The sequence below is a fragment of the Acyrthosiphon pisum genome, chromosome X (assembly GCF_005508785.2).
Source record: "Acyrthosiphon pisum isolate AL4f chromosome X, pea_aphid_22Mar2018_4r6ur, whole genome shotgun sequence".
NCBI lineage: Eukaryota > Metazoa > Arthropoda > Insecta > Hemiptera > Aphididae > Acyrthosiphon > Acyrthosiphon pisum.
Genome location: NC_042493.1, coordinates 51226680 through 51251124, shown reverse-complemented (window position 1 = coordinate 51251124; position 24445 = coordinate 51226680). Strand labels below are relative to the sequence as shown.

Below are 24445 nucleotides of genomic sequence, written 5' to 3'. Positions count from 1 at the left end.
CATGCATTGGTATGCCCCATTACAAATCGATTTTGCCCCAGTATCGGGGCAATACCGATAAAATGTTAAACATAGTTAATGGCTTGTTAAAAAATAAATATGAATGATATTCCACTGTGTTGTAATTCAATATTGTATACAAGCAGTTACTTAATACAACTGTGCAAACAGATAACGTTTATTTTAAGATCCTGAATTATTATGAAAATATTCATTTTTCCAGTCGATTTTGCCCCGTGTTCCCCTACTTAAAGACCATATTTTTAAATTCTTGATATTTTTTGCACTATTATTTAGTTTATTAAAGGAGTATCCTGTGGAGATACAGATTTCTGTTTTTAAAATGACAGCCTCCCTTTCTGCTGTAAATTTTTTAGTGGACAATTGTTTTTGAAAATGTTGATGTACGAACGAGTATTTTTTTTATTAAAATGTTTATTCTAATGATAAAAGATCTTAAAATGGTTTTAAAAAATATAAAATAGAATAGATGTAATATCGGATCTAGTATTTTATTAATTACTTTTCAAATCACCATAGTCCCATATCTCCCAAAACAATTTTTGTGGAGATGGAACTATTATATCCATAGTATATACACTAGTTTATATAATTCAAGAACTGAATTCAAATTTTGATTTTGATACGTAAAAATGTTCAAAAATATTATTAGGTAAATAATTTAAAGCAGAAGTGGGTGGGTGGGGAGTCTGTCATTCAAAAACAAAAGTTTGTATTCCCAAAGTCCGCCAAAAATCGTAAGAATTTGATAATAGGTCTTTAAGTATATTTAAAAAATTCCAAAAATTAGATTTATGTGAGAATTATATATTTTATATAATTATAAATTTATATATTGGAATTACTGTATTGTAACGAAGAAGAAAGTAGGAATGAGGAATGAGCACGCTTGGCGAATCTATGGGTATGCTCATGGTGGGAGGGGGTTCATGGTGCCTAACCACCACCCATTGGCCATTTTTTTGTGTTGCCATAGCTCTCCTACATATGTTCCTAGAAATTATCCACCTCCCCGTTTATATATTTTGTCACAAATACGTATTTCACAATAATTCTATGTTATCAACATAATTAGACAATATTTTGATCATGTACTACATGATACCTATATGTATTTGTCAACTTATTATTATATATAATTTTTGGAAGTAGCTATATATTATCTTTTCAATCATTAATCATTTTTTATTGATATCTAGAATGTCAACATACGACGAACTTGAATGCGTGTTTCATGCTTTAGTATAGAATACCTACCTACTATTAGCTACGTAGAATAGTTTAGAAATAATTTTTTTTTTTAAATCCTATTATGTTTGATATTACAAGCTTAGCTGTTTGCAGTTCGCTAATTAGTTTTAAATGGCCGAAGATTATTTCAAATATCTAGTAGGTATATTAGGTCAAAAATATTGAATTATGCATAATATGTGAAATTTGTGATTACGTTGAGGGTGGTTCTAACATTTGGATATATTTTTTTACATAGAAATACATGGATACTTTATTGTACAATATTATTCTTAACATGTGGTAAGTAATAATGTAACACATATATACGTTATATTATAATTACTACCCGAGCTGCACAACATAATATTACAGTGTGCATATACTTAAAACGGTTACAATAAGTTATATTAACTATACTCGGACTTTAATATGTCTGTCAACCATCCTGTTTAATTAAGTTAATTGTGCAGCGACAATACAATGCAGGTTGGTATGTATAATAGTATCTATCTAATTGGTAGGTATTGTTAAGCAATATGTGTCACTCTGGAAACAAACACGCTTTTCTCGAACATCGCTACATATTAGGTATACCTCACCATACAATATTCAACAATAGTCGACTTTTACCGACACTGCAGTAATTTATTGTTATATAATATTTTAATTATACCGGAAATGGACAATGAGTAATGATGATTTGAATTTTAAATGGAATTATATATTATGTTGTTAAGTTATATTAGATATTTTTAGTGCATTTGTATGATCCATATAATATTTATAACATGCAAGACTCGTAAGTTCCATGTAAAAACGCTAAATACGCTATATAAGTACATTAAAAAACGATTGATCATAATAATATGCAACTATGATTCTAAAAATGTTTAAATATACCTAAGCAATAATAATCCTTTAACTGTGGAATACAACACTTAAATTTAAAAACAATATAACTACCTACCAACTATTATTTTATTATTAATTATTATGTATTACCATAGTTGACTCGGAAAACATTGTACCTATTGTCCATAAAGAATTTTTTGGACATTCTTAACTAAAACAAAAATTAATGAAAGCATTAAACGATCCAAGATGTAAATATGACTTCGATTGCCGTTTCCAAGATTACCGAGTACCTATACTAATAAACTCACACTCATTTATGTAGTATAATAATAATATATAATAGTTGAATAGATAGATAGGTAGATAAATATAGATATTTTTTGTCATTTATTATGAAAATGTTATCTCATCCCAATATTAGGTTCCTACATTCAAACTTTTAGTTCGTTGAAAATTATAAACTTTTTTTTGTTTATGCGTTTTGTTTATATACTTTTTTCTTGGTTTTACCACTATTTCAACAATTTAACTGTCTATACCGGTGATGTTGAATTGTGTCAGGCTAAAAAAAATCCGTTTTATGTTATTTAAAATTAAAACTCTACACAATTTTTGCGTTTATCGGTATTTAGAATTATAACGTTATCCAAGTTTTGCGTTTATCGATACACAGAATTAAAACGTTGTCCAAGTTTTGCGCTTATCGTTATTTAGAACTAAAACATTACACGAGTTTTGCGTTTATAGTTTTTTAAAATAGTGTTATTACCTATTAAGTTTGCTTCAAATAAATGTTTCTAAGAAACCAATAGACCTTTTAAATAAATAGATTTGAAAATATTTCGTTTTGCGTTATTTTTCGTTCAATGATGTTCTATAAACAGTGGCGGCTCCAGTGGTGGCCCACCCTAAAATCTTCTCAACCCCCGGTCGGCCCACCCTGTATGATGTAATAATGTAATTGTGAAAATGTATGTTATATTGGTGGATATATACTATGGCTTTACTCAGTCACATATCGAAGAGGGTTATTGAAGTTTTAAAAATTAGCTGGTATTATACACTCGATAATGACCTTTATTTTTTATTAACCTGTAATTGTAAGTAGTTACCACCCGATAGGTAAGGCAAATTTTGTTACATCACTGGCCCCAGTTTGGCCCACCCAAACAAAAAAACCTGGTGCCGTCACTGTCTATATAAATTACGTTTTGCGTTACATGTTTTGTTTCATGACATATAATATATTTTATTAATCGTTATGTTTTATTCTGCGGTATTCAATTATTTTTGATTATTGCTTTCCATTACAATTACGTTTACAAATTTCAATCATTTTTGTCAAATATAACGTTATACTCATAACGTTATTATAACGTTTGCAAGCCCTGAATTTGAGTCCATGCTATACTTTTACAAGCTGGTTATTATCTTAATATCTTTGAATTGAGTTCATTTATTACAATTAATAATAAAACAGTGTAAACAATCACACACATTTTTTGGGAGATTACTCAGCCAACCTCCACGTGGTGTATCCTGGATAACCCATAATAGGCTGAAGGACTCAACTCTGATAACCCAAAAGTATTGCTTAACTCAACTCAATATTTGGGACTTAATTCAATGTTATCCGTCTATATGTACCTATTATTGATTACACTATACTCTTATAAAATGCAGACAGTATTTTTAGTTTTCGACAAAATTTTTTTGATATACTTTAAAAAAATGGTACATGCATCAAAATTATTAACAATGTGTAAGCAATAACATGAAAAAACTTTAGATAAAATTGAAATGCTCTTTTACAAATACCTACATAATTTTCCGTAATTTGCAGTACCTATTATGTCAAAAACCTGGATATATACAATTATACTTGTGTAAAATATAATTTAATACAGCTGTTGAATCCTTTGAAACGTATCCCTTTATATCACATGCTTATCATTTAATGCGATTTAATAAGATTGGTACCTATGCAATTTAATGAAAAAACTGATCTTATTATAACTATCGCTTTCGACCAATCGTATTTTCTTATGTTATATAAATAAACTATTTAATATTATTATATATTTACCTAGGTATATTATATATTATTTTACAAATGAAACCAAAGTCCGTAATATATAATTTAACAATAACAATTCCTTAAGATATACACACAATATTTTTAAATATTGAATAAGTATACATAAAGGTAATAACAAGAAATATAGTTCGTAAGGTTTATAATATATTTATAAATGTTTAGCAAATTCTAAATTCTAAAATATTATAAAATATACTGGTTAGTGTTAATAATTTTAAACATTCTTTTCATAAATTTGATGTAAAACAGGAACACTTGAACCTCCTATAATTTATAAAATGCGTTTTTATATACATATTAAATCTATAGCTATACAGGGTGATCCATTTAAGTCACATTCAATGCTATTTTTTACATATTATTATATTTTCTCAGAAATGTTGTTTTGAAATGACATCAAATTATATAAAAATAATATTTTCAAAAAAATGAATAGTTAATAGTAATTAGAAGTAATGAGTGTAGACACTTAAATAGTTCAATAGATCCCCTGGTATACTGAAATATTAAATAATATTAACTAATATTTATACTGTATTATTATGGGTATTAGTCATTGCTTGTCAATAAACGTCAGATGACTCATAATAAAAATAAATAAGAATTAACTGTGTGGGTATCTACTGCTTAACTACTTAAGCTACTTAATAAAAATAAAACATTTAAAAATGTTGGTTGAAGTACTATTAATACCTATACGTATAATACTCGCAATAGACACTTATAACAAAGTTTTTATAATTGTATTGTTTTCTTTAATATTATCTTTATTGTATACCTAATACACTTTACCAGCTTATTATAGTATCTATCTTCATAATTTATCTTATATAATTAAACTAATAACGATAGGTACTTTATATAATTATATAGGTATGTTATATGTACGATATTAGATTAAGGAGCACGGAAACATGAAAGCTTGATGATCCAGTAAAAAAATATTTTTTTGAGTAAAATATACTGTGGGTAGAGATTTAAAATTCCAAAAAATAAATAAAATGATGATTCTAAAATCAAGCGTCTAAACTAAATTTTTAATCAAATTATTTTTAGTCTAAATAATTGAGATAATATAGAAATTAAATGTACCTACCTATATAAATTATAAGTTTTAAAAACCAGGGCCGAAGAGAGGGGAGTTTGTATTGTGACGATCCTTCACTCATTAAAACATTTTCTTATAGTCAGCATATTCGCCGTTTGGGCGTTGGCGATCACGAATTAATAAGAAACATTTTATACCTATTAAGAATAAAATATTTAAGGTGTGGTTGGATCAAATAATAAAAAAAATATTATATTATTCAAAGGAATCTGTGCAATAATTAAAAAATTCTATTTTACAAAACTTTTCATGAAATAAAAAAAAAACTATTTTAAGTTTCTGAGCTAGGTATCAGCTAGTATTTGGACCGGAAATTTGTATTCAATTAATATTATGCTCTTGCCTCTTGGAGCTCTCTTTCACTAGAAAATACAAAAGCAGTCAGCTTCAAGTACCTACGTTATATACATACTTCCTATATGGACATTCAAATCTGTCTTGTTCTTGCACAGATACCTACACTCGTAATTTTTTTTTTTATTAAATACTATAGTCTAAACCTGATTTTGTTTTATTTCTTGGTTTTTGCACGAACCTTTGAATGATATAATTCATTATTTTTCTTATACGTCTTGTAACTTTTTTATTTGTTGGAATGTATTTAGATTTGCAAATCAACTTAGAATCATCAGTTATGCAATTTTATTGAAAAGAATTTTAAATTTTGTGCGCTGGGAGAACAATTTTCTTTGGCTAGCATTTATTGAGTATAAGTCATTAATTCCACTAAACACGAATACTTAAAAATATTATTTAATGCTCAGCCCTGATAACAATAATATGTAGAATTTAGGAACCTATATGGATATTTAAACTAAATGATAAAATAATGAAACATAGGTATAGCGACTATACTACACATATAGTTGACCTTGAAATGTAATTAAATATGAAAATTTTGTGTGTCTTTGGCATTCTTAGCTTTATTTATCGGTTCTATAAGACGTAGTAACGGTCTAATGGTCATGACTTCATGAGTCGTAATAAATATTTGCATTATTTTGACTTGATTAAAAATATACACTATAGATATTTGTCCTAGAGTCAAACGTTTTAAACAAATAGTAAACATTAATTATTTTTTGTCTAATAGGAGATAATAATGCAAAAATTAAAGTAAGCATACTTGCCTTTATGTATAAAAAATATTAATTATTCAAGCTATATAATATATTGACGTCCTGTATGAACAATTTTTTTGACATATAAATATTTAATTAAATGTGTGTCATTAGTAATATTGCTCTTTTTATAGTATTTTATAATATAATATTTAATATAATATTTTATTCTAAATTCCGACGGTGCGCTGATCATATAGATATTTAAATATGACGAAGTACTTATTTTTGAAGTACAAACGAAATTGACTGGATTTCAAAGATAACATTGGAGGTTACCTATACGCATAACATAGACTAAAATATTTCAGAATAAATGATGACTGATTGACGATTGTAATGTAAATATGTATTGTTGGATTACTCTCACAAAAAATAACAAACTACGAAGGTTAATATAAATTTGCATTCTTTTTAGTTCCAGTATATAGGTTAAATATTACACAAAAAATTTGAAAATAAAAATAAATACTTTCAAAAAACCGTCACATTGACGGCATATTATAAGTACCTACTTATTTATCAAAATGTATTATATGATTATTTAGTTGTTTGATATTATTTTAAATAATTTTAAATATATATTTTGTTATTTTCTTCTGATTTTTATTAATTATTAATAATTTATTATCAATAATTAATAGTACCTACACAAATGGCCGGTTACGCTGAAGGGTGATGATTTTCATTATTCTTAAGCCACTAAATATTTCAACTCACTTGACTGTTTGGAAAAATTACGTAGGTAATTAACAAAATTCACAATTATCAAAACATTATTCTCTGAAAATGAATGACCTCCTCCCTTTACGTCAAATCATACATTAAGAAGCTAGATGCTTTTATAAAATATTTCAGGATTGTCTGCATTCCTTAAAAATCTAATCTCTGATCCAATATCTAGATGTTTTACAATACTTTGCACTTAAAGGTAACCTTATAAATCCCAAGTCTAACAGTCCAAGTAATGGATCTGTTGTCGTGATCTCTTACAAGATTAAAAAAATACATTAAACGCACAGACAACTATATAATGAGAAAGTGTCGTCAATGACTTCCAGTATTGTAAAGTATTTTTATAGTAAGTGGTATATTTAAATACTTTTGTAGTATTTAGGATATTAAAATACTTTTTAAATTAAGTAGGTACGAATTTGGAAAGTATATATTTTGTATTTGAAAATATTCTACATTAGGGAGGCCATTAAAAATAAATATTTAAATTCTTTTTGCGACCCAACTATTTTTTTTAATAGGTACCAAATGTAATAATAACTAAAATAATTATTCGATTTTTACCTTTTGTAGAGCATCCGCATAGACTAAATCAATGAAATCATTAAATTTTTAAATAAATAGTTCTTCTTATTCTTTAGGACTTGCTGTATTTTTGCGTCATGCTTTTGAAGTGTTCTCCACTTATCTTATAAAAATTCAACTTTAGATGTACAGTGTTTTTCTAAACATACTGTAATACGCGCCTTTTAAAACTAACACTTCTCAAATAATGAATCTAGTACTTTCACGAAGATTCAATTTTACGACTCATATATTAAAAAAACAAAGTTTTTAATACTTTTAAATTGCACAGTGATTTACTTCCTGATGTTTTATTTAAATGATTATTAATTAAATACATTTTCTCCTGTAAAAATATAAAAGATATTGTTAAATGGAAAAATGTACAACAGTATACAACACTATGAAACGTAAGTACAAAACAATAAATTATACTTATCTGGTGGTGAATCATTATACCATTTTAACCAGATATTTTAAATTTAATGTTTTTTGATAGAAAAAAAATTATAGCTTAATGTTTAGAGATTTTTGTAAAAAATTTCAAAACTACTGAACTTCAAGTGCTCTGGGACGTGACTTAAAATTGAACAATTTGCAGTTAATATTCTATTACGTATTAACAAAAAAATAGGCGAAAGGCGCAAACTGTAGAATAAAAAAAAAAAATACAAGAATAAGGCCTTAAGCTACTCTAATGTTATTAATACCTACTAAATATTTATCTATAAAAATAATTATTTGTCACACTTTCGATTGCTTTTTGATAGGTAATCATTAATTGGATTAATCATTATACTATTATTTTATTTATAATTAAAATCAAATTATTAAACATTTGTTAGAATAGGCCCCTATTCATAAATTGTATTATTTTATATTTCATTAACAACCATTTAATGTTTAATTAATATTAGGTAAAGTATTTCAAAATTAAAATAAAATACATTTTAATTATTTTTATTTTCAGTATAAATTACTATTAAATGATGCAGGTAGTTTAAAGTTAAAAATTCGTATGATACTTAAATGTGACATTACAATTTTAAATAAGTAATTACTAATTACTAATTACAAAATAAATTAATTTACTTACTTGTACAATTAAATAAGTAATACCTATAATGAAAAGTAAATATTTCGAGAAACGTTTTCACAAATTCAGCCATTATTTTATATTTGCAGTTAAACAGTTTATATATACTTACTTTACATAATATTTTAATACATTTTAATGTAACTTTTACTATAGCTACATAATATAATTGTATAAAAGTGGTCCGTAATATATAGATAAAATAACAATTAACTTTACATATTATAAGCCTGTTTAAATAGGCACACAAATAGATAATAAATAATACCTTAATATGTATGTAGGTACCTATATTTGTATACATACGTAATACGCTAATACGCACATAATATTATATTATAACGAAATACGCAGGAATATTGCGCTATTGCCTATTGCAGGTATATTATAGGTGCCAAGTACAGGACTTATTACATTAATCACATAATACAAATAAGCATATTTTTTATTGTAGTTGGTAAAATGTAGGTTTATGATTAATAGTAAGGCTTGAAGTTAGAACATATTAGGTATTATAGTGGCCTTCGAATTTTTTTTTTGGTTTTTACACATTCCACCCACGTTCTGCGTACATATACCGTTTAATCTAAATAACTTCGTTTACTGTTGTCTCTTATTTTTTAATAGTATAACACAATATAGGTAGGTACTAGTTACCTACTATAATAATATATACATAAAAGTATTATTCGCGATTATAATATTATGCAAAATCCATTACACCTACCTATGCAAAGTTATAGAGACTATCTATATACAAAGGAGAGCTTAATGCAATAAATGCACGATTTGACGTTTGAATAATAACTATTATAGAGTAGTATTTTATTATGTAAAGTGGGTATCTTCTATTATATTATACTTCTATAGCCTATACCATATAATATGTAAAAATAAATAAGGCGTATTATGGCGTCGTGTAGGTATAATATCCGTTCGTATGTTAGTTCGCTCGTTATAAGCTATATTAGGTATCTATGTATAATATAAATGCAATAAATGATTAGGTATTGGCGAAATATTGAAATTGGTTTGTCGTCTTGTCATTGAATAATGGTAATCAAACGTACACAAATACACACTTTAATTAATATATAAATTATTGTAATAGGACATTAGGTACATACCTATTATCATAAAATAGGTACTTGCTGATGTAAGCGGTAAAAATGTAAAATGAACAGTTTTTATCATTGTCCATATAGTTGTACTTCTATATTTAAATGTTTAATGTAGTAGTAAATATTATATATAAGTATGCTGTGGGTTATTCTAATGTGTTGGTTATTACTTATTAGTGATTAGTTATTATAATTACCTATTACTTACTTATTTTTACTTTATACGAATACATATTATAATAGGTAGGTACTATCAATGGATGTTATAATTAATACAATAATTAATTTCCGGTATATTGTTATTACTTATTTCACACCAGTCACAAATATAATAAAAATATTTTAGTAAGTATAACACTAAAGTAGGTAGTTATTTTTGAAACTTTTATTACAATAATCATATTTTTTTATTCCAACATTTTATTTTGTAAAGACTTCAAATTATCTGAAAATAATATATTAAAAAACGTTAGGTAATGCTTTTGATAAAATGATTGTTTATCTTCCAAAAATATATTCTTGTATCTTGTACCAGCTAGACTTGTATAGTTGTATTATATAGATAGGTATCATTTGCAAGCTTGTCCTTCTATATACACTTCCACCGATTTAGTCACCAACAGAAGTTTCGTATCAGCTTAGACTAATTATTAATACATACTTGTTAATTTACTTTTATATTTGTGTAGGTAAAATACGTAACGTAATATATTAAAAAAGAAAAATAAACAGTGTGTTTTAATTTTTCCGACTAATATTGTTTATTTAAAATAATAGATGGGTGTGTTATTTTACAAGGTGATTCACCAGCTATAGAACCATGTTTAGAATTATTTAGATTTTTATACTATTTAAGGAGTGTCTTGTGGTGATACAAACTTCTTCTTTTCAAATGAGCGCCAACCTTTTCAACGGAAAATTATTAAGCGGGTGGTTTATGTTTTAAAAATGTTGATGTATGTGAAATTTGAACTAGTTGTTTCTGAGTTACCATATATATTATTTTTATATACTTTAAGAATAGTATATAGACACTGGTGCTACTATGGGGGGTATTTAGTCCCCTCTACCCCAAAAAAAGAAAATATCCCTTATTGATTTAGATATAAGCCCCCCTATGGATTATTTTTAATAAATAGTTTTGGTAAGTAGTTTTTAAAAATGGTTTCACAAAACATAAAGTACCCATAATATTTTAATATTGGATAAAAATGGTAATTTTTACAAATTATAAAATGTTAATAGATTTATATTAATTAAGGGCCTACTCAAGTTTTCAAATAATCATGGCTTCATCATATCTTCCAAACCTATTTTCACGAGCCTATTATCCTTAACAGTAATAATAAAAAAAAAATAGTATAATAGTACCTACCTCACAAAGTTAAATAATTCAAAAACTACTCGTTTGAATTTTCAATTAGATAGGTTGGTAGGTACATCAAACATATTTTTCAAGATTTTCAACAATTTAAAAAGGTGATTCTCAATGGAAAAAAACAGAAGCTAAAGGTATTTCTGCAGGACACTCCTTAAATGGTACAGAAAATCTTGTATTTGAAAATATAAACTTCAAGTATATTAAAAAAGTTCCAAAAATCAGAATTTTAACAAATTCATATCATTAATTATTAGGTACAGGTATTAGTGAGAATACTTGTAATAATATATTATAACAATTTGTAGGTACCTACTGCTACTCATATGCATGTTTAAAGGTTAAGGGTTTTGATGTGAATTCTGTGGCAACACCTGCATTTCTTACTCGTCAGGCTCTGCGTGCTATAGACTATAGTGTAGTTCCAGATGTTCTTAACACTGCTCTATTCTAAAATTAATTCAATAATTATTTTGGAACATTTCCGGCCTTAGAAACACCTGCTGTAAAAGTCTGGCCACGCCTACGCCAGTATGCTGTTACTTTTATAATATAACAATGTTATATTATGTAAACATGTAGTTTGTACTTAGTGCTCAGTAGAGGGATAGTGCGGCGTGCTGCTCGTGTTAAATTTTCATGGACAATTGTTATTATTATTATAACCATAATATATTAATATGACAAATTAACACCTTCAGAATATCTGTGGAAATAAATAGGTGGGTACCTTTAATATATTTTACATTTTGTGCAGAAAATAGGGGCCTAGTATCTACCAAAGTACCAAGTACCAACTATTAGCTAGGTTTCCGATTTCCGAGCTTTTTAAAAAAGAATGTCATACATTTATATTTTAAATAAATATATAACGTTAAAATTATATACTTAACCAAACCTAACTCATATACGTAATAACTAGAGTTCGGAATTCGGACTCCTGACTTTAAGGGTTTGTCTCTGTTCCGTTGTAATATGAATACCTTAGGGCTTAGATAATGGCTTAAATGCTTAATACATTAACCCCCCCCCCAAAAAAAAAAAAACACACTTAAGTGGATTCGTACCCGCATGCGGTCAGCGTTTCTCTATCTTATACTAACACATAAATAAAAAATATATCAAAATGTTCTAAAATGTACCTCCAGCAGTTCCAATTTTATTTAGTTAAAGAAGACTTCACACATACATAATATTATGTTGTATACTTGTATCCACCTATTAAAGATATAACGTCATACACAATATTTTGTTTTCAGCAGTTCCAATTTTATGTAGTAACCTTTAACAATATAGAATGAATTGTTAATTTACCTATAATTATTAAACTTAAAGGTAAGACCATTATATTTATGTTTTCATATTTGGTTTTTACAATATTTTAATTTTAAGGCGAGATTTTTTCAAATTGTAATATTTTAAATAGTCATAACTCATAAGTCATTACTAACTTAAAAATTAAAATATTGCAAAAAGACCACAGATAATATTTTTAGCTTTAATAGTTGGATAACAGGTCAAAATGTCAAATCACTAATGTTTAAGCTAACCACTCAAAATTGGAACTTCTGAACGTACATTTTGGCATGTTAACATAGGTGCGATATTATGGTGCGAACATATTATGGTGCGATAGTAATACGGAGACAACACGACGGTTACGACTGTATGAGGACGTCGAACGTGTATTTTGGAAGTGTAAAACAAGCTTCGGCTCTATGCACACAACACAATTATTGGTAAACGTACACTACCGAAATATAGTTTAAACACAGCTTTCTATAAATTTTCGATAACACAATAATTTACAATAGGTACAATTATTATTATATTAAATACAATATGTTTTATAAAAATTATAAATGGGCTGACACAAAAAAGTTTTTACTCGTATTGTAGTCGTGTAATTTAAACTGAACCAAAATCGTGTCAGGCATTCCAAAAAAATATGCAAATGCTTGGAAATCTGAGCCCTATACTCTATAGTAATATTTAATTAACAATAGTAATAAATTATAATATTACCTATGCAGTAGGACGTCAATGGGCCATTGTGAATGAAAATTGTTAATAATAGAAATTAAAAAAAAGTTACTATGGAATTTGTTTGGAATGTAATATCATGTAGAATTTTAGTATGTGTACCTACATATTTTGTACTCGGATGTTGGAATGTTGGATTTTTGGTTAAAATAAACCAAGGTACATAGGTATCTACTTATATTTTACCGTTCACAAGCCCGGATTAAGACATTTTGAGGCCCAGGGCCAAAGTTTTAAATGAGGCCCTTGTAAGAAAAAAATAAAAATATTAATGTATATAATGTGTTCCGGAGGTAAAGTGACCAGCCGACGTCATATGAAAGTATACCAAAAAATGATGAAGAAATACCCTTTAATGATTGGGTCTAACTTTTTTATTATTTAAGTTATGGGAAATCAACTTATTTTTATCAAAATCATACATATCAAGCATTTGTTTATGTATCCTCAAAAGTTTTCAACATTTTGATGTAATATTATTTTTATTTTAAAGTTATTTAATTGTCTTATCAACACTCCGACATACGCAGTTGAACTAGAAATGCGCTAATTATTTTTATTAGGTAAATCAAAAAAGTAGAAAAAAGTTGGCAAAAATTAGCATTTTTTAAAGTAAATCGTGTTTTATTCCAAATAGTTTATTACTTAGTATGGGTTTTTGTATTATTCTACCGAATTATACTGAATAATTCAATAATACCTAAAATACCTTGAAAGTTTGGTTTTCATAATACGAGTATATTCCTGTTAATTGTCACAATCTTAGTTTTCCTAGGATTGAAACGGTTAATTGATCGTCAATCGTTTAATTTTATACTATTCGGAAAAATTTTAGTTGTCATAACACAAAAAAGAAAAAAATCATTGTTAATAATAAATTATTTGGAATAATGCACAATTTCCTTTTAAAAATACTAATCTATGCCAACTTTTTCCTCTTTTTTTAATTTAATAAAAATAATTAGCACATTTTCTGGTTTAATTACGTATGTTCGTTGATAGGATAATTAAATAGCTTTAAAATAAAAATAAAATTACGTCAAAATGTTGAAAAGTTTTGAAGATACATAAACAAATGCGTGATTTTTGAAAGTTAATTGCCCATTATAACTAAAAAAATAAAAAATTTTGATTCAATATTTAAAGGGTATTTCTTCATCATTTTTGGTACCTATACTATTTCATATGACGTTGGCCGGTCACTTCACCCTGGAGTACATTGTATATTATTTAATATTAAGTACTTTTATAATAAATATAATATATAGATATTAGGTATATAGAAATAAATAATGAATATAATAATATATCACTTTATTTATAAAATATAATTTACAAGCTTTTTTCTTAGCTAAATAATCATCGATTTTTTTTAGCTGATTTATGCCTTGTTATAATAATTATAGCCTATAATTAAATAGTAATGGACAAATCAGAGGCTCCTAAATGAATTCCATCTATCGAGGCCCGGGGGCCGTGAACCCCCCTGCCTCCTTAACCGTCTTGACCGTTCACTTGCATTTTCATACAACACATACAAATAGTGGCTATACAATTCACAATTTATTGTGCCACAAACTATTATTATTATTATACCTGTATAGGTAATAAGCTAATTCATAAGCAAAATTTTGATAAATATTCGTTTGCACAATGGCTTAGTTATTTTTTTAGTTATAAATTAGGTAGGTATCTATATTATTATGTTTTCCACTCCGCTACCGACTCGCATCTATGAGTATGAACAAACACAATATAGGTATTACATAAATGTTTACATAAAATTAATAAACATTTTACGATTTACTGATTTATTCATCTACCTATTATGTTCCTATGTTTTCGAATTGTAGGCATTGCTAAAGTTAAATTCGCTTGCGACATAAATTCCGTCGAATGTGCATTAAATTGTATTATTTTTGTTTTGAAATGAAAAGTGTATAGCATCGCGATTAGTTTATAGTAAATGTAGTATTACATTTTTAATAATAAAATACACTGTATTGGTAGCCGTTCGGTACCTACCTGTTGACCGTAACACCCGCGTACTATAGTACGTCCGGCAATTCCGCACTTCCACCACAGGTTCTACTCTACCGTAACGATAACGGTATCATTTTGAGAACCCCTCCTCCTCTGACCAAACGGTTTGTACGTTTGAACTAGTAAACATAGCGCTGCCGCCTGCCCGTCGGCCGTGATTAGTATTTACTATAACCGATTTCCGAATCGCGTTGCCCGCCAACGACTTGGCAATGGACTACCGCCTACCCCGTCGTGACTAATATTTTTATTACACACGACTCTGCCACGACGATGATGACACCACCTAATGAATAGTTTAGGTATCGTCGATCCTGTTTAATGCGCAGTCGTCATGTTGTACCTCAAGATCATAGCCATACCGTGTTTCGTCCTGTCCAACCACGTATTTCGGGCGAGTGCGGTACCGATGGATTTGAACGTCCATCCAGAACACTTACCATACATACTGAACTCGAGAACCGATCACAACAAATCGGTATGTGACGGTGGTTAAAATTTAAAAATAATCAAACACTAAATTGCATAGTTACTCATACATTCTCAATTTGTAGCGCTGTTGGGGCTACGAAAGTGACTGTGATATAGATCACCGCTATTTGGATCCCGTGTGTCCAGGTCCTGAAACTAGCTGGGCACCAACTAAACGGGATCAAATTGACACGTTCTACGATCAAGGAGATTTTGGCTATGTAAAACAACAACGAGAAGAAATCACACACATGTGTGAGCCAATAAATCAAGTAATTTTTAATTACACTGAAGTTAATTACTTATATTTTTAATGCAATTTTATACATCTTTATACAATATTTTTACAAGTTCTAACTTATAACCATTTCCAATTACTGCTACTGTTACTTTTATACATCGTACTTTTACCTCGAGTTTTAAGTATTAAAATATTAGTCAGGTTTTGAGTATGGAAACACAAGATTGGTATTTTTTAAATTATTATAAATTGTGGTTAATAACAGCAATATTTTGACATAAATGTTATTATTTTAACTTGACACCTTTAGGACGATTCATCATTGGAATGTACAAACCATTTGAAGTTTTGTCGTGGACATAATATTATGATAAACTTTGAAAATATATTGAACAAAAACCACCCGATACGATATCAAATGGATGTACTAAGTAGTGGTCAAATTGGTGGGAAATGCAAGTAAGCGTAATTATAATTAAAAAATTAGTTAGAAGAAAAAAAATAGATACATTATTTACAATTTTCTTTTATTAATATTTAATAAAAAAAAAATAATGATTTGTTTTTTGTATGCCTAAATCAAATCACAGAATTATAAACACATTTGGTAATATTTTTCTTTTAACACAAGTATACGAGTAAATAATAATTAACATCATAGGTAACTCACATATAGGTTACATAAAGAAAAATTGGATGCTCAGTGTGATCATCTGAGTCCATTACAGTCTTGGAGTCCTGAATTAAGATTTTTTACACCAATTGAAAATTATCCCGGAAAATGTGATTTAATTATAACTGAACCTACAGTCATTATGAAAATAGACGCAAGTAAATATTTTCAATTGTAATATTTGTTAGGTATTTATAATATTGCTTTATAGTATAGTATGTGTTTAATAATGGTTTTTAACCTTTATTTTATTAGCTGTGAATATGTACCATCATTTTTGTGATTTTTTGAATTTATATGCGTCTCAGCATGTGAATGGCTCAGGAGCTAGTATGTTTTCAAAAGATATACACATATTAGTCTGGGAGTCATTTGCCTATGAATCTGCCTTTAGTGATACCTTTCAAGCATTTACAAAGCATCCGGTATGGAATTTAAATACTTTCAGAGGAAAAGTTGTTTGTTTTAATGATATTGTCTTACCATTACTACCAAGAATGATTTTTGGGCTGTATTACAATACTCCTTTGGTAACTAAACATTATTTTATTTTTTAAAAGTTTATAATCTGCAGTAGAAATATTATGATTCTATTGATATAATATAAGCTAATGAATTAATCAAAGAATGACATATATATTTTATAATTGTATACAATATATTAGGTGTAAAGTCATATTGTTTTTGCTTCAGATTGATGGATGTGAAAACAGTGGACTGTTCAAAGCATTTTCCCAACATGTATTACATCGTTTGAATATTGATCAAAAACCAAATGCCAATGAAAAAATAAGGATAACATTTTTGTCTAGAAATACAAAATATAGAAATGTATTGAATGAGAATGAATTAATAACTGCTTTAAAAAATTATTCTCAGTATGAAGTAAAAAAGGTATTTTTGATTAAACAAATGCATTGCACAGTTTATGGACTAATAAAAATGGTTTTCAGGTTGTTTATAGTGGCAACTTCTTAACATTTAAAGAACAAGTACATATAACATATAACACAGATATATTTATTGGAATGCATGGCGCTGGGTTAACACATCTTTTATTTTTACCCGAATGGGCAGTATTATTTGAACTGTGAGTATGATTTTTAATAATAGAAATTTAAATTTTGTTGATAAAGTTGATATTAAAGTAGATATTTATTAGTAAAAATTGTTAGTTATTATTAATTTTCTTTAACAGATATAATTGTGAGGATGAACATTGTTACAAAGATTTGGCTCGCTTGAGAGGTGTTAAGTACATAACATGGCGAGATATAAATAAGTTTACTGTGCAAGATAAGGTAAGCAACATCATATTTTGAAAAAATTATCATTTGTAAAACAAAAATGTTTGTTGTAATTTTAACATTTTGCGTAATAACACAAGATGATTAGTGCAGATATGCTGCACTATTTATTAGTATGAAATATGTATCTATGTACCACTAAACCTTAAATACCAGGCATCTAGTATGCATTTTAGTATGCACATAATTTTTTTTTTTTTAATTAGTAAAAATATTGTCTTTACCAAAGTATTGCATATTGTTTCTGTGACAATTATAAAAAACTGAGTATTGGTTTTTGATTAAAACTTAAAGGGATAAATTTCATTGTTTGATCATTAACATAAAATAGACAACTTAAGTACAGCAAAAATAAATACATTTTTATTGGTTAAACCAGTCTTTCTTTTAAAAATATTATCAGTCAAACTGACTATGAGCCATAGAAACTATAATATTATAATAAAACAACAAACAATAAAAGAATACGGCATATTTATTACACTCCCAGCTTAACAAGTTCTTTCCTTTCTATACGACCATACAATATATTATTATTTTATTGTGAAACATAATTTTTGCAAGAAATTATAAACTATTTAAATATATTTAAAAAAAATATCAATGAAATTGTATATAGGATGATTCAACAAGCATGCTCATCCCCATTTTAGATTCTGAGTGGAGTGATAAATGTATTGATTTTACAATGATGATTTTTTATTTTTGGGTCTGTAATGTGTACACCATAAATAGTTTAACTATCACTTAATATTTTTAAAATTTGTATTTTAAATAATGCTCTGATTTTAAACTTGAGTATCTTTTGAATTTCTTATTTTTTTAGTGAATCTAATTGATATTTTTTAAAGGGTAGTTTTCAAAAGTGTCTAGAAAAACATTTTTTTTTTAAATTATCGTCAAATGATAAAATTACTCAGTCAAAAATCTTGAAGATTTAATACAAGTTAATTTTTTTTTGGGGAAATTAAAAAAAAGTTGAGAGTAAATCCATAATATATATTTTTTTTTATGAGCTTCTTAAGTTAGAATTTTGACAGTTGTTGTAAAAATCATGAAAATGTATAAACTATTTTGACTTGGAATTCATAAAAAAATTATCTATTTTATCTAAGAGTTAAAAATTTAATACAAGATTCCCCATAAATTGTCCTACCTTTAACAAAAAAAAATTCACCAGAAAGTCAAATTAATTTTTTACGAGCTTTACAAGTTCAAATTTTGTCGATATCAGCTGATATTTGCCCATAAATTAATGAATCTAACCATTTTCTTATTTTGTTGTAATTCAAAATTTACCTAACCTTTCTGACCAATTTATAGCAATAAGAAATGTTTAATGTTTATTAGATTTTTAAATATAGCCCGTGTTAATAATAAAATCATAATTCCAATTTTAATTTTCAATTATTGATTGGAGTTATGGTTTTCTTGATTAACAGACATGGAGTCCATTTTGGGTGTTGATGAATTGCATTTTGGCAGCTTTTATTTTGTTTATGCTTTTAACGTTTAGCGAGTATACATTTTATGTTTTCTTATCAATCATATTCACCTTGTATTAATTTTACTTTCATTCAAAATATCACTGTAAAGATTTATTATTTAATATATAATTTAACACATACATTTTAGTAACTAATGCTGTGTCCTATGTAAATACGACAATTGCAGACAATTTCTATTTCGATCAGCATGTTTGCATCCAATGTGATGAAATACAAGTTGCTTTGTTTTTTTCATATTTGTTGTGCTTAGGACATAATGTTATTCAATGACAGCAAAATGGTTACCTACTTTCCACCATTTTTGTTATAATTTGTTATAAAATATTTTATTTTGTATAAGTATATAAAAATAATTTATGCACGAAAAGAAAAATAATCTTCTCTAAAATATTTTCAAACATCTACTAAACAAATCCTTGTCATTCTTCGTTCAAAAAAAAAAAAAAAAAAATGACAATACATATAAATCTAGACTTAATAATAATTAATATGAAAATTAAATTAAAAATTGAATTGAATATTTTTGTGTTGCAGGGCCAACATCCAGATCAGGGTGCACATGCCAAGTTTACTAATTATTCATTCGATAAAGATGAATTCTTAGATCTAGTAGATGAAGCTGCCACACATGTAAAAAAATATAAACACGGTTATAGTCCTAAATTACATGACGAACTTTAATTTTTGTTTGTTGTGCTTCATTATTAACTGACTTTTATGTTATTTTTCTAATTATTAATGTTAAGCTTGCACGTTAAGACATTTTTTTTTACTTTTTACTTGAAAATATGTTGTTTGGTTATTTTTTGTTTTTATTATGTAATTTTTCACTTTTTTAAATACATGTTTTTTTTATCACTGAATGATTATAATTTAATTTACCTACCTTTATTTAATTGTGTATGGTATGATATTTCATGAATTCATCAGCAGTTATTGTTAGTGTACTTCTTTGTTATTTTCATAAATATTTTGTAAGTTAATTGTAAGTTTTATTCTATGACATAAAATGGATTATTGTTGAAAAATACTTTCTCACTAAAAAAACATTAATTATGAACTCATATTAGTTTTTGACAAAAAGAAAACAGTATTTTTAGTAAATAGCAATAAACGTATAGATATAATATGAAAAATAGTAAATATAAGTATATTAATTGTTAGCCCTGGCCCAAAATTGTTTGCATTAAGACACAAAAAATGTAACTGTAACATAGAAATTATCCTAATATTATGTTTGTAATGGGGAAAAACATTTGTTTTTGGTTGTATTAGTCATTAGAGCATTTAAACAAACTTATATTTTGTAAAAAATGCGTTTCTAAGATGAAAATTGAAAAAAATTCAGTTAATTGTGGATTAGATATTTCAAAGCCACAGATTCTAATTTTGTTATTTTTGATTTACCTGTATGTGTTTTATTTTGTATGAAAAAGGGCTAAATTATAGATTGTGAACAAAATCGAAATTCACTCAAAATTGTTGATAAAATACAATGATTATTAATTAATATTACAAATGAAAAATGAATAGTTAAGAGACTAGTGGTCCATTACATTACAATAATACTATTACTTTTTTTTTATTAAATTTATTTTACATCAGGCACTTATTTAAAAAACAAGTATGTTTAAGCCTACATTATTACAATATTATTCAATATTATAGGGATCTAAAAATATACTCATTAACATCAATCTTCTTTTTATTATGAGTGCTCAATTTAAGTTTCAAAAAATTCTAGAGGGGCACTATTTTCTCCATGTAGTTTTAAGCGATCCATATATAATCGTATGAATAATGTACGTAATATAATAATGACGTATATTCAATATATAAACAGTGATTGTGTAAGCATACTCCTCCCACTTTAAGCCATGAATAATGTTCAAATTGCTAATTAATTTCAAGTAAAATTTTAATCACAAATAATGCTACAATTTAAAGGGGACGCTTTTTAACTGACATTAGAGCTAGGGGGACAAAGCTCCACAGTGTCTCCCCACTTTAGCCCCCGTGAGCGCTATGTATCTATTTCAATGATATTTTAATGCTTGAGTATTTAAATTAAATAATACAACCATGTAACATTATCATGGCATCCAGTATAAAAATAACCATAGCGTTATTAATGTTGAGTACCTATTTGATAGTTGACACAAACATTCTTTAAATTAATTTAAACAAAATTGTTAAATAAACACAGAATAGAAGAAATATATAATAAATTTTATCTATTCTGTGGATAAATCTGTTCTAGCCGTTCTCACCACAGATTTCTATATTATAGTACCCCAGTCTGTGATTCTCGCATCTCGCATCGATATTAATATCATTACAGAATAAATTATTATTATTTTTATTTTTTCCTTTATTTTCTTATAATTGTTTCTTACAGTTACGAAGTACAGAACTATACTCCGGCCTACGAGAGTCCATACGTAAACTGCATACTATAGTGCCATTCCCACAACTCGGCAACGTGAATACAGCGGCTCATAAAAACACAACTAAATAATTGTGTCGCCACGGCGTAGCATATTATAACTGGTATTCGTTTTTATAAATTTTATATAATATTATGTGAGATATCATTATTTTTTTATGTCATTTTTTTTTATAAAAACATTGTCAATTGCTGTTTTCTGAATCAGATGTCGTCAATCCAGGCATCATTAACACGTGAGATGTCGATTCTTCGTCCAATATCTCATCAGAAATATAGTCTACCTGCCAAAGTTTGTCCTCTTCTTTTATAGTGTGTGAAACAAAATTGGACCACATTTCAGGTGTCACTTTTTGTATACCATCGTTTAATAATTGCTGAACGTCATTTATCTTAAATGTTGTGTTTTTTGCGTTCACATGTCCTTTTACTACCGACCATACCAACTCAATGGGATTGAGTTCGCAGTGGTATGGAGGTAAACGTAGTACAATTTTGTTTTGTTTTTTGGCCTCTTCATCAACCACGTACAAATCATATTTGTGTTTTAACTCTCGAACAATTTTTAACAACTCAAATTTAATCATGAATGGGTTGGTCTCTACGCCTTTGGATTCAAGCCATTCAATTATGGCAGCCTTTTTCCAAGAAGAGGTTGGTGTTTGTTCTGTTTTCACCGAATGGTACGGTGCATTATCCATGACTATTACCGAGTTATCTTTCAATAAAGGTAAAACGCTACAGAACCATTCGAAAAATGTATTGCCGTTAATTTCATCATGATAGTCAGATGTGTTTTTTTTAGATTCAAAACACAAAAGATCACCTGTGACGAAACCCTCAGCCGACCCGATATGAACAACAATGAGCAGTTTGCCTTTTCCTGTTGAATTACGTGACTCTGTAACTAAGCCTCTGAGGAAAGCATCTCGGTGAGATTGTTTTAATTGATCGACACACACTCTTGAAGAAAAAGCTTCAGCATTGACCAACTTTTCATCCAAAAAATAAATTGTTCGGCCTTCCTGTCGATAACGTCGAATGTCAGAAATATAACTGCGCCGCCAAGTAACAAGATCCTCCCTTTCAGTAAGAGCACTGTCCCTGTACCTTTTTGTGTACTCAAATTGCATGCTCTTTAACAATCTTTGGAATGATGTACGTGTTATATTTGGAAGATCCGGATCATCGTTTACAACTTGTATAATTTTTGCTAATGTCGGAATTTCTCGTCTGAACCAAAATGCATGGATTTTTTGACGAATTGCAAATTTATGAAAATCGTCCACTTTATTTATTATAGTAGGTCTTTTCTTTTTGTTCATTGGTGAGGATACTTTTCCCGTACGCTTGTATTCACTAATAGTGTTTTTGACTGTTAGTATTCCAATTCCACATGCTGCAGACACCCTTGCCACAATATTGTTATACATAATATCGGGATCTTTGATAAGGATATCCTCGTATACATTTATAATAATTTGTTTCTGGCCGGTATGAACAACCTAAGTAATTATAAAAAAACAAGTTTTAATTTACTTACATCCGAGCTTACATCTAATAAAAGCTCCTAATAACATTCATCAGACAAAAAAGCCCCGTACCAACTAAATACATTATTCATTTTCATCATGATTTACATAATTAAATATAATCATTATAATATAATCATTAGATTTATCTATCTAACACTTCTTCAACATAATATCTATAACCATAAATAATATAATATTATAAACAAACTAGTTTAATAATTTGTTTATACTTTTATTATATATTATTATGGATGTAATTTATTATACTAGGTAATACATCTATTTTATATAAAGGTAATGATAAAAAAAAATAGGTAGGTTCATCCAGTATGTGACATTAAACAATAACTTATAACATTACAGTTAAGTAATCATAAAACATTAACCAAAAATAAAAATATCTATAACAAATAGTTCAATAACATTCCTTAACATGTATTATTTACTTATTATAAAATAATAATAATTTAGTTGGCAAGGATCTTCTTTTTACCGAATTTTGATACCATTGATTTCTTCTCCGATCAACATAAATAATAATAATTTTAATAATTCAAAAAATACGTCAGACGTGTAAATATTCACCAGGTGCCACTATTACATTTTATATTTAAATAAAATATTTTGATGTTTATTGTTTATATGACAAGAGTAATTAAAAAAAAAATAAGTAAATAACATGAAAGGTGTGATTAAGCAGCCACCCATTAGTGACTCTTGGCAAATAAAATATAAATATTATAAATATATATTAAAATGCTTACCTTTCCACTACGATTTCGTTTTGGGGGTTTTACATCGTTATATGATTCTTCATAGTCCATAATGAATAAAAAAAAACTCGTAGT

The 24445-nt window shown here is 27.3% G+C and overlaps 3 protein-coding genes across 4 annotated transcripts in view; 1 reads left to right on the top strand and 2 right to left on the bottom strand.

Annotated features, from left to right (window-relative positions):
- Nucleotides 1-8948, bottom strand: part of LOC100158949 (mitochondrial 2-oxoglutarate/malate carrier protein-like) — a 13332-nt gene extending 4384 nt beyond the window's left edge. Inside the window, exon 1 of one of the 2 annotated variants that reach the window (XM_016806403.2) lies at nucleotides 8832-8948. Coding sequence is in view for 1 of the 2 variants with exons in the window: in XM_016806399.2 (XP_016661888.1) it covers nucleotides 7736-7755 (20 nt within the window). In the remaining variant the exon portion in view is untranslated. Of the gene's footprint in view, nucleotides 1-7735; nucleotides 8031-8831 lie in introns of those variants that run through there. The other variant, XM_016806399.2, reaches the window with a different exon arrangement.
- A 6462-nt stretch (nucleotides 8949-15410) lies between these two features.
- On the top strand, nucleotides 15411-20997 carry LOC100163033 (EGF domain-specific O-linked N-acetylglucosamine transferase). Its single transcript, XM_001951699.5, has 9 exons — nucleotides 15411-15894; nucleotides 15971-16159; nucleotides 16439-16587; nucleotides 16805-16959; nucleotides 17057-17331; nucleotides 17495-17695; nucleotides 17755-17891; nucleotides 18000-18102; nucleotides 20151-20997. Exons 1-9 carry the CDS (start codon nucleotides 15751-15753, stop codon nucleotides 20295-20297), a joined length of 1500 nt encoding a protein of 499 aa, XP_001951734.1. The 5' UTR covers nucleotides 15411-15750; the 3' UTR covers nucleotides 20298-20997.
- Nucleotides 20998-22226: 1229 nt separating this feature from the next.
- Nucleotides 22227-24445, bottom strand: part of LOC100161011 — a 3945-nt gene continuing 1726 nt past the window's right edge. Inside the window, exons 2-3 of the mRNA XM_001948311.5 lie at nucleotides 24362-24445; nucleotides 22227-23567 (exon numbers count right to left, since the gene is read on the bottom strand). Coding sequence (XP_001948346.2) covers nucleotides 22248-23567; nucleotides 24362-24421 — 1380 coding nt within the window. The 5' untranslated portion in view covers nucleotides 24422-24445 and the 3' untranslated portion in view covers nucleotides 22227-22247. The remainder of the gene's footprint in view (nucleotides 23568-24361) is intronic.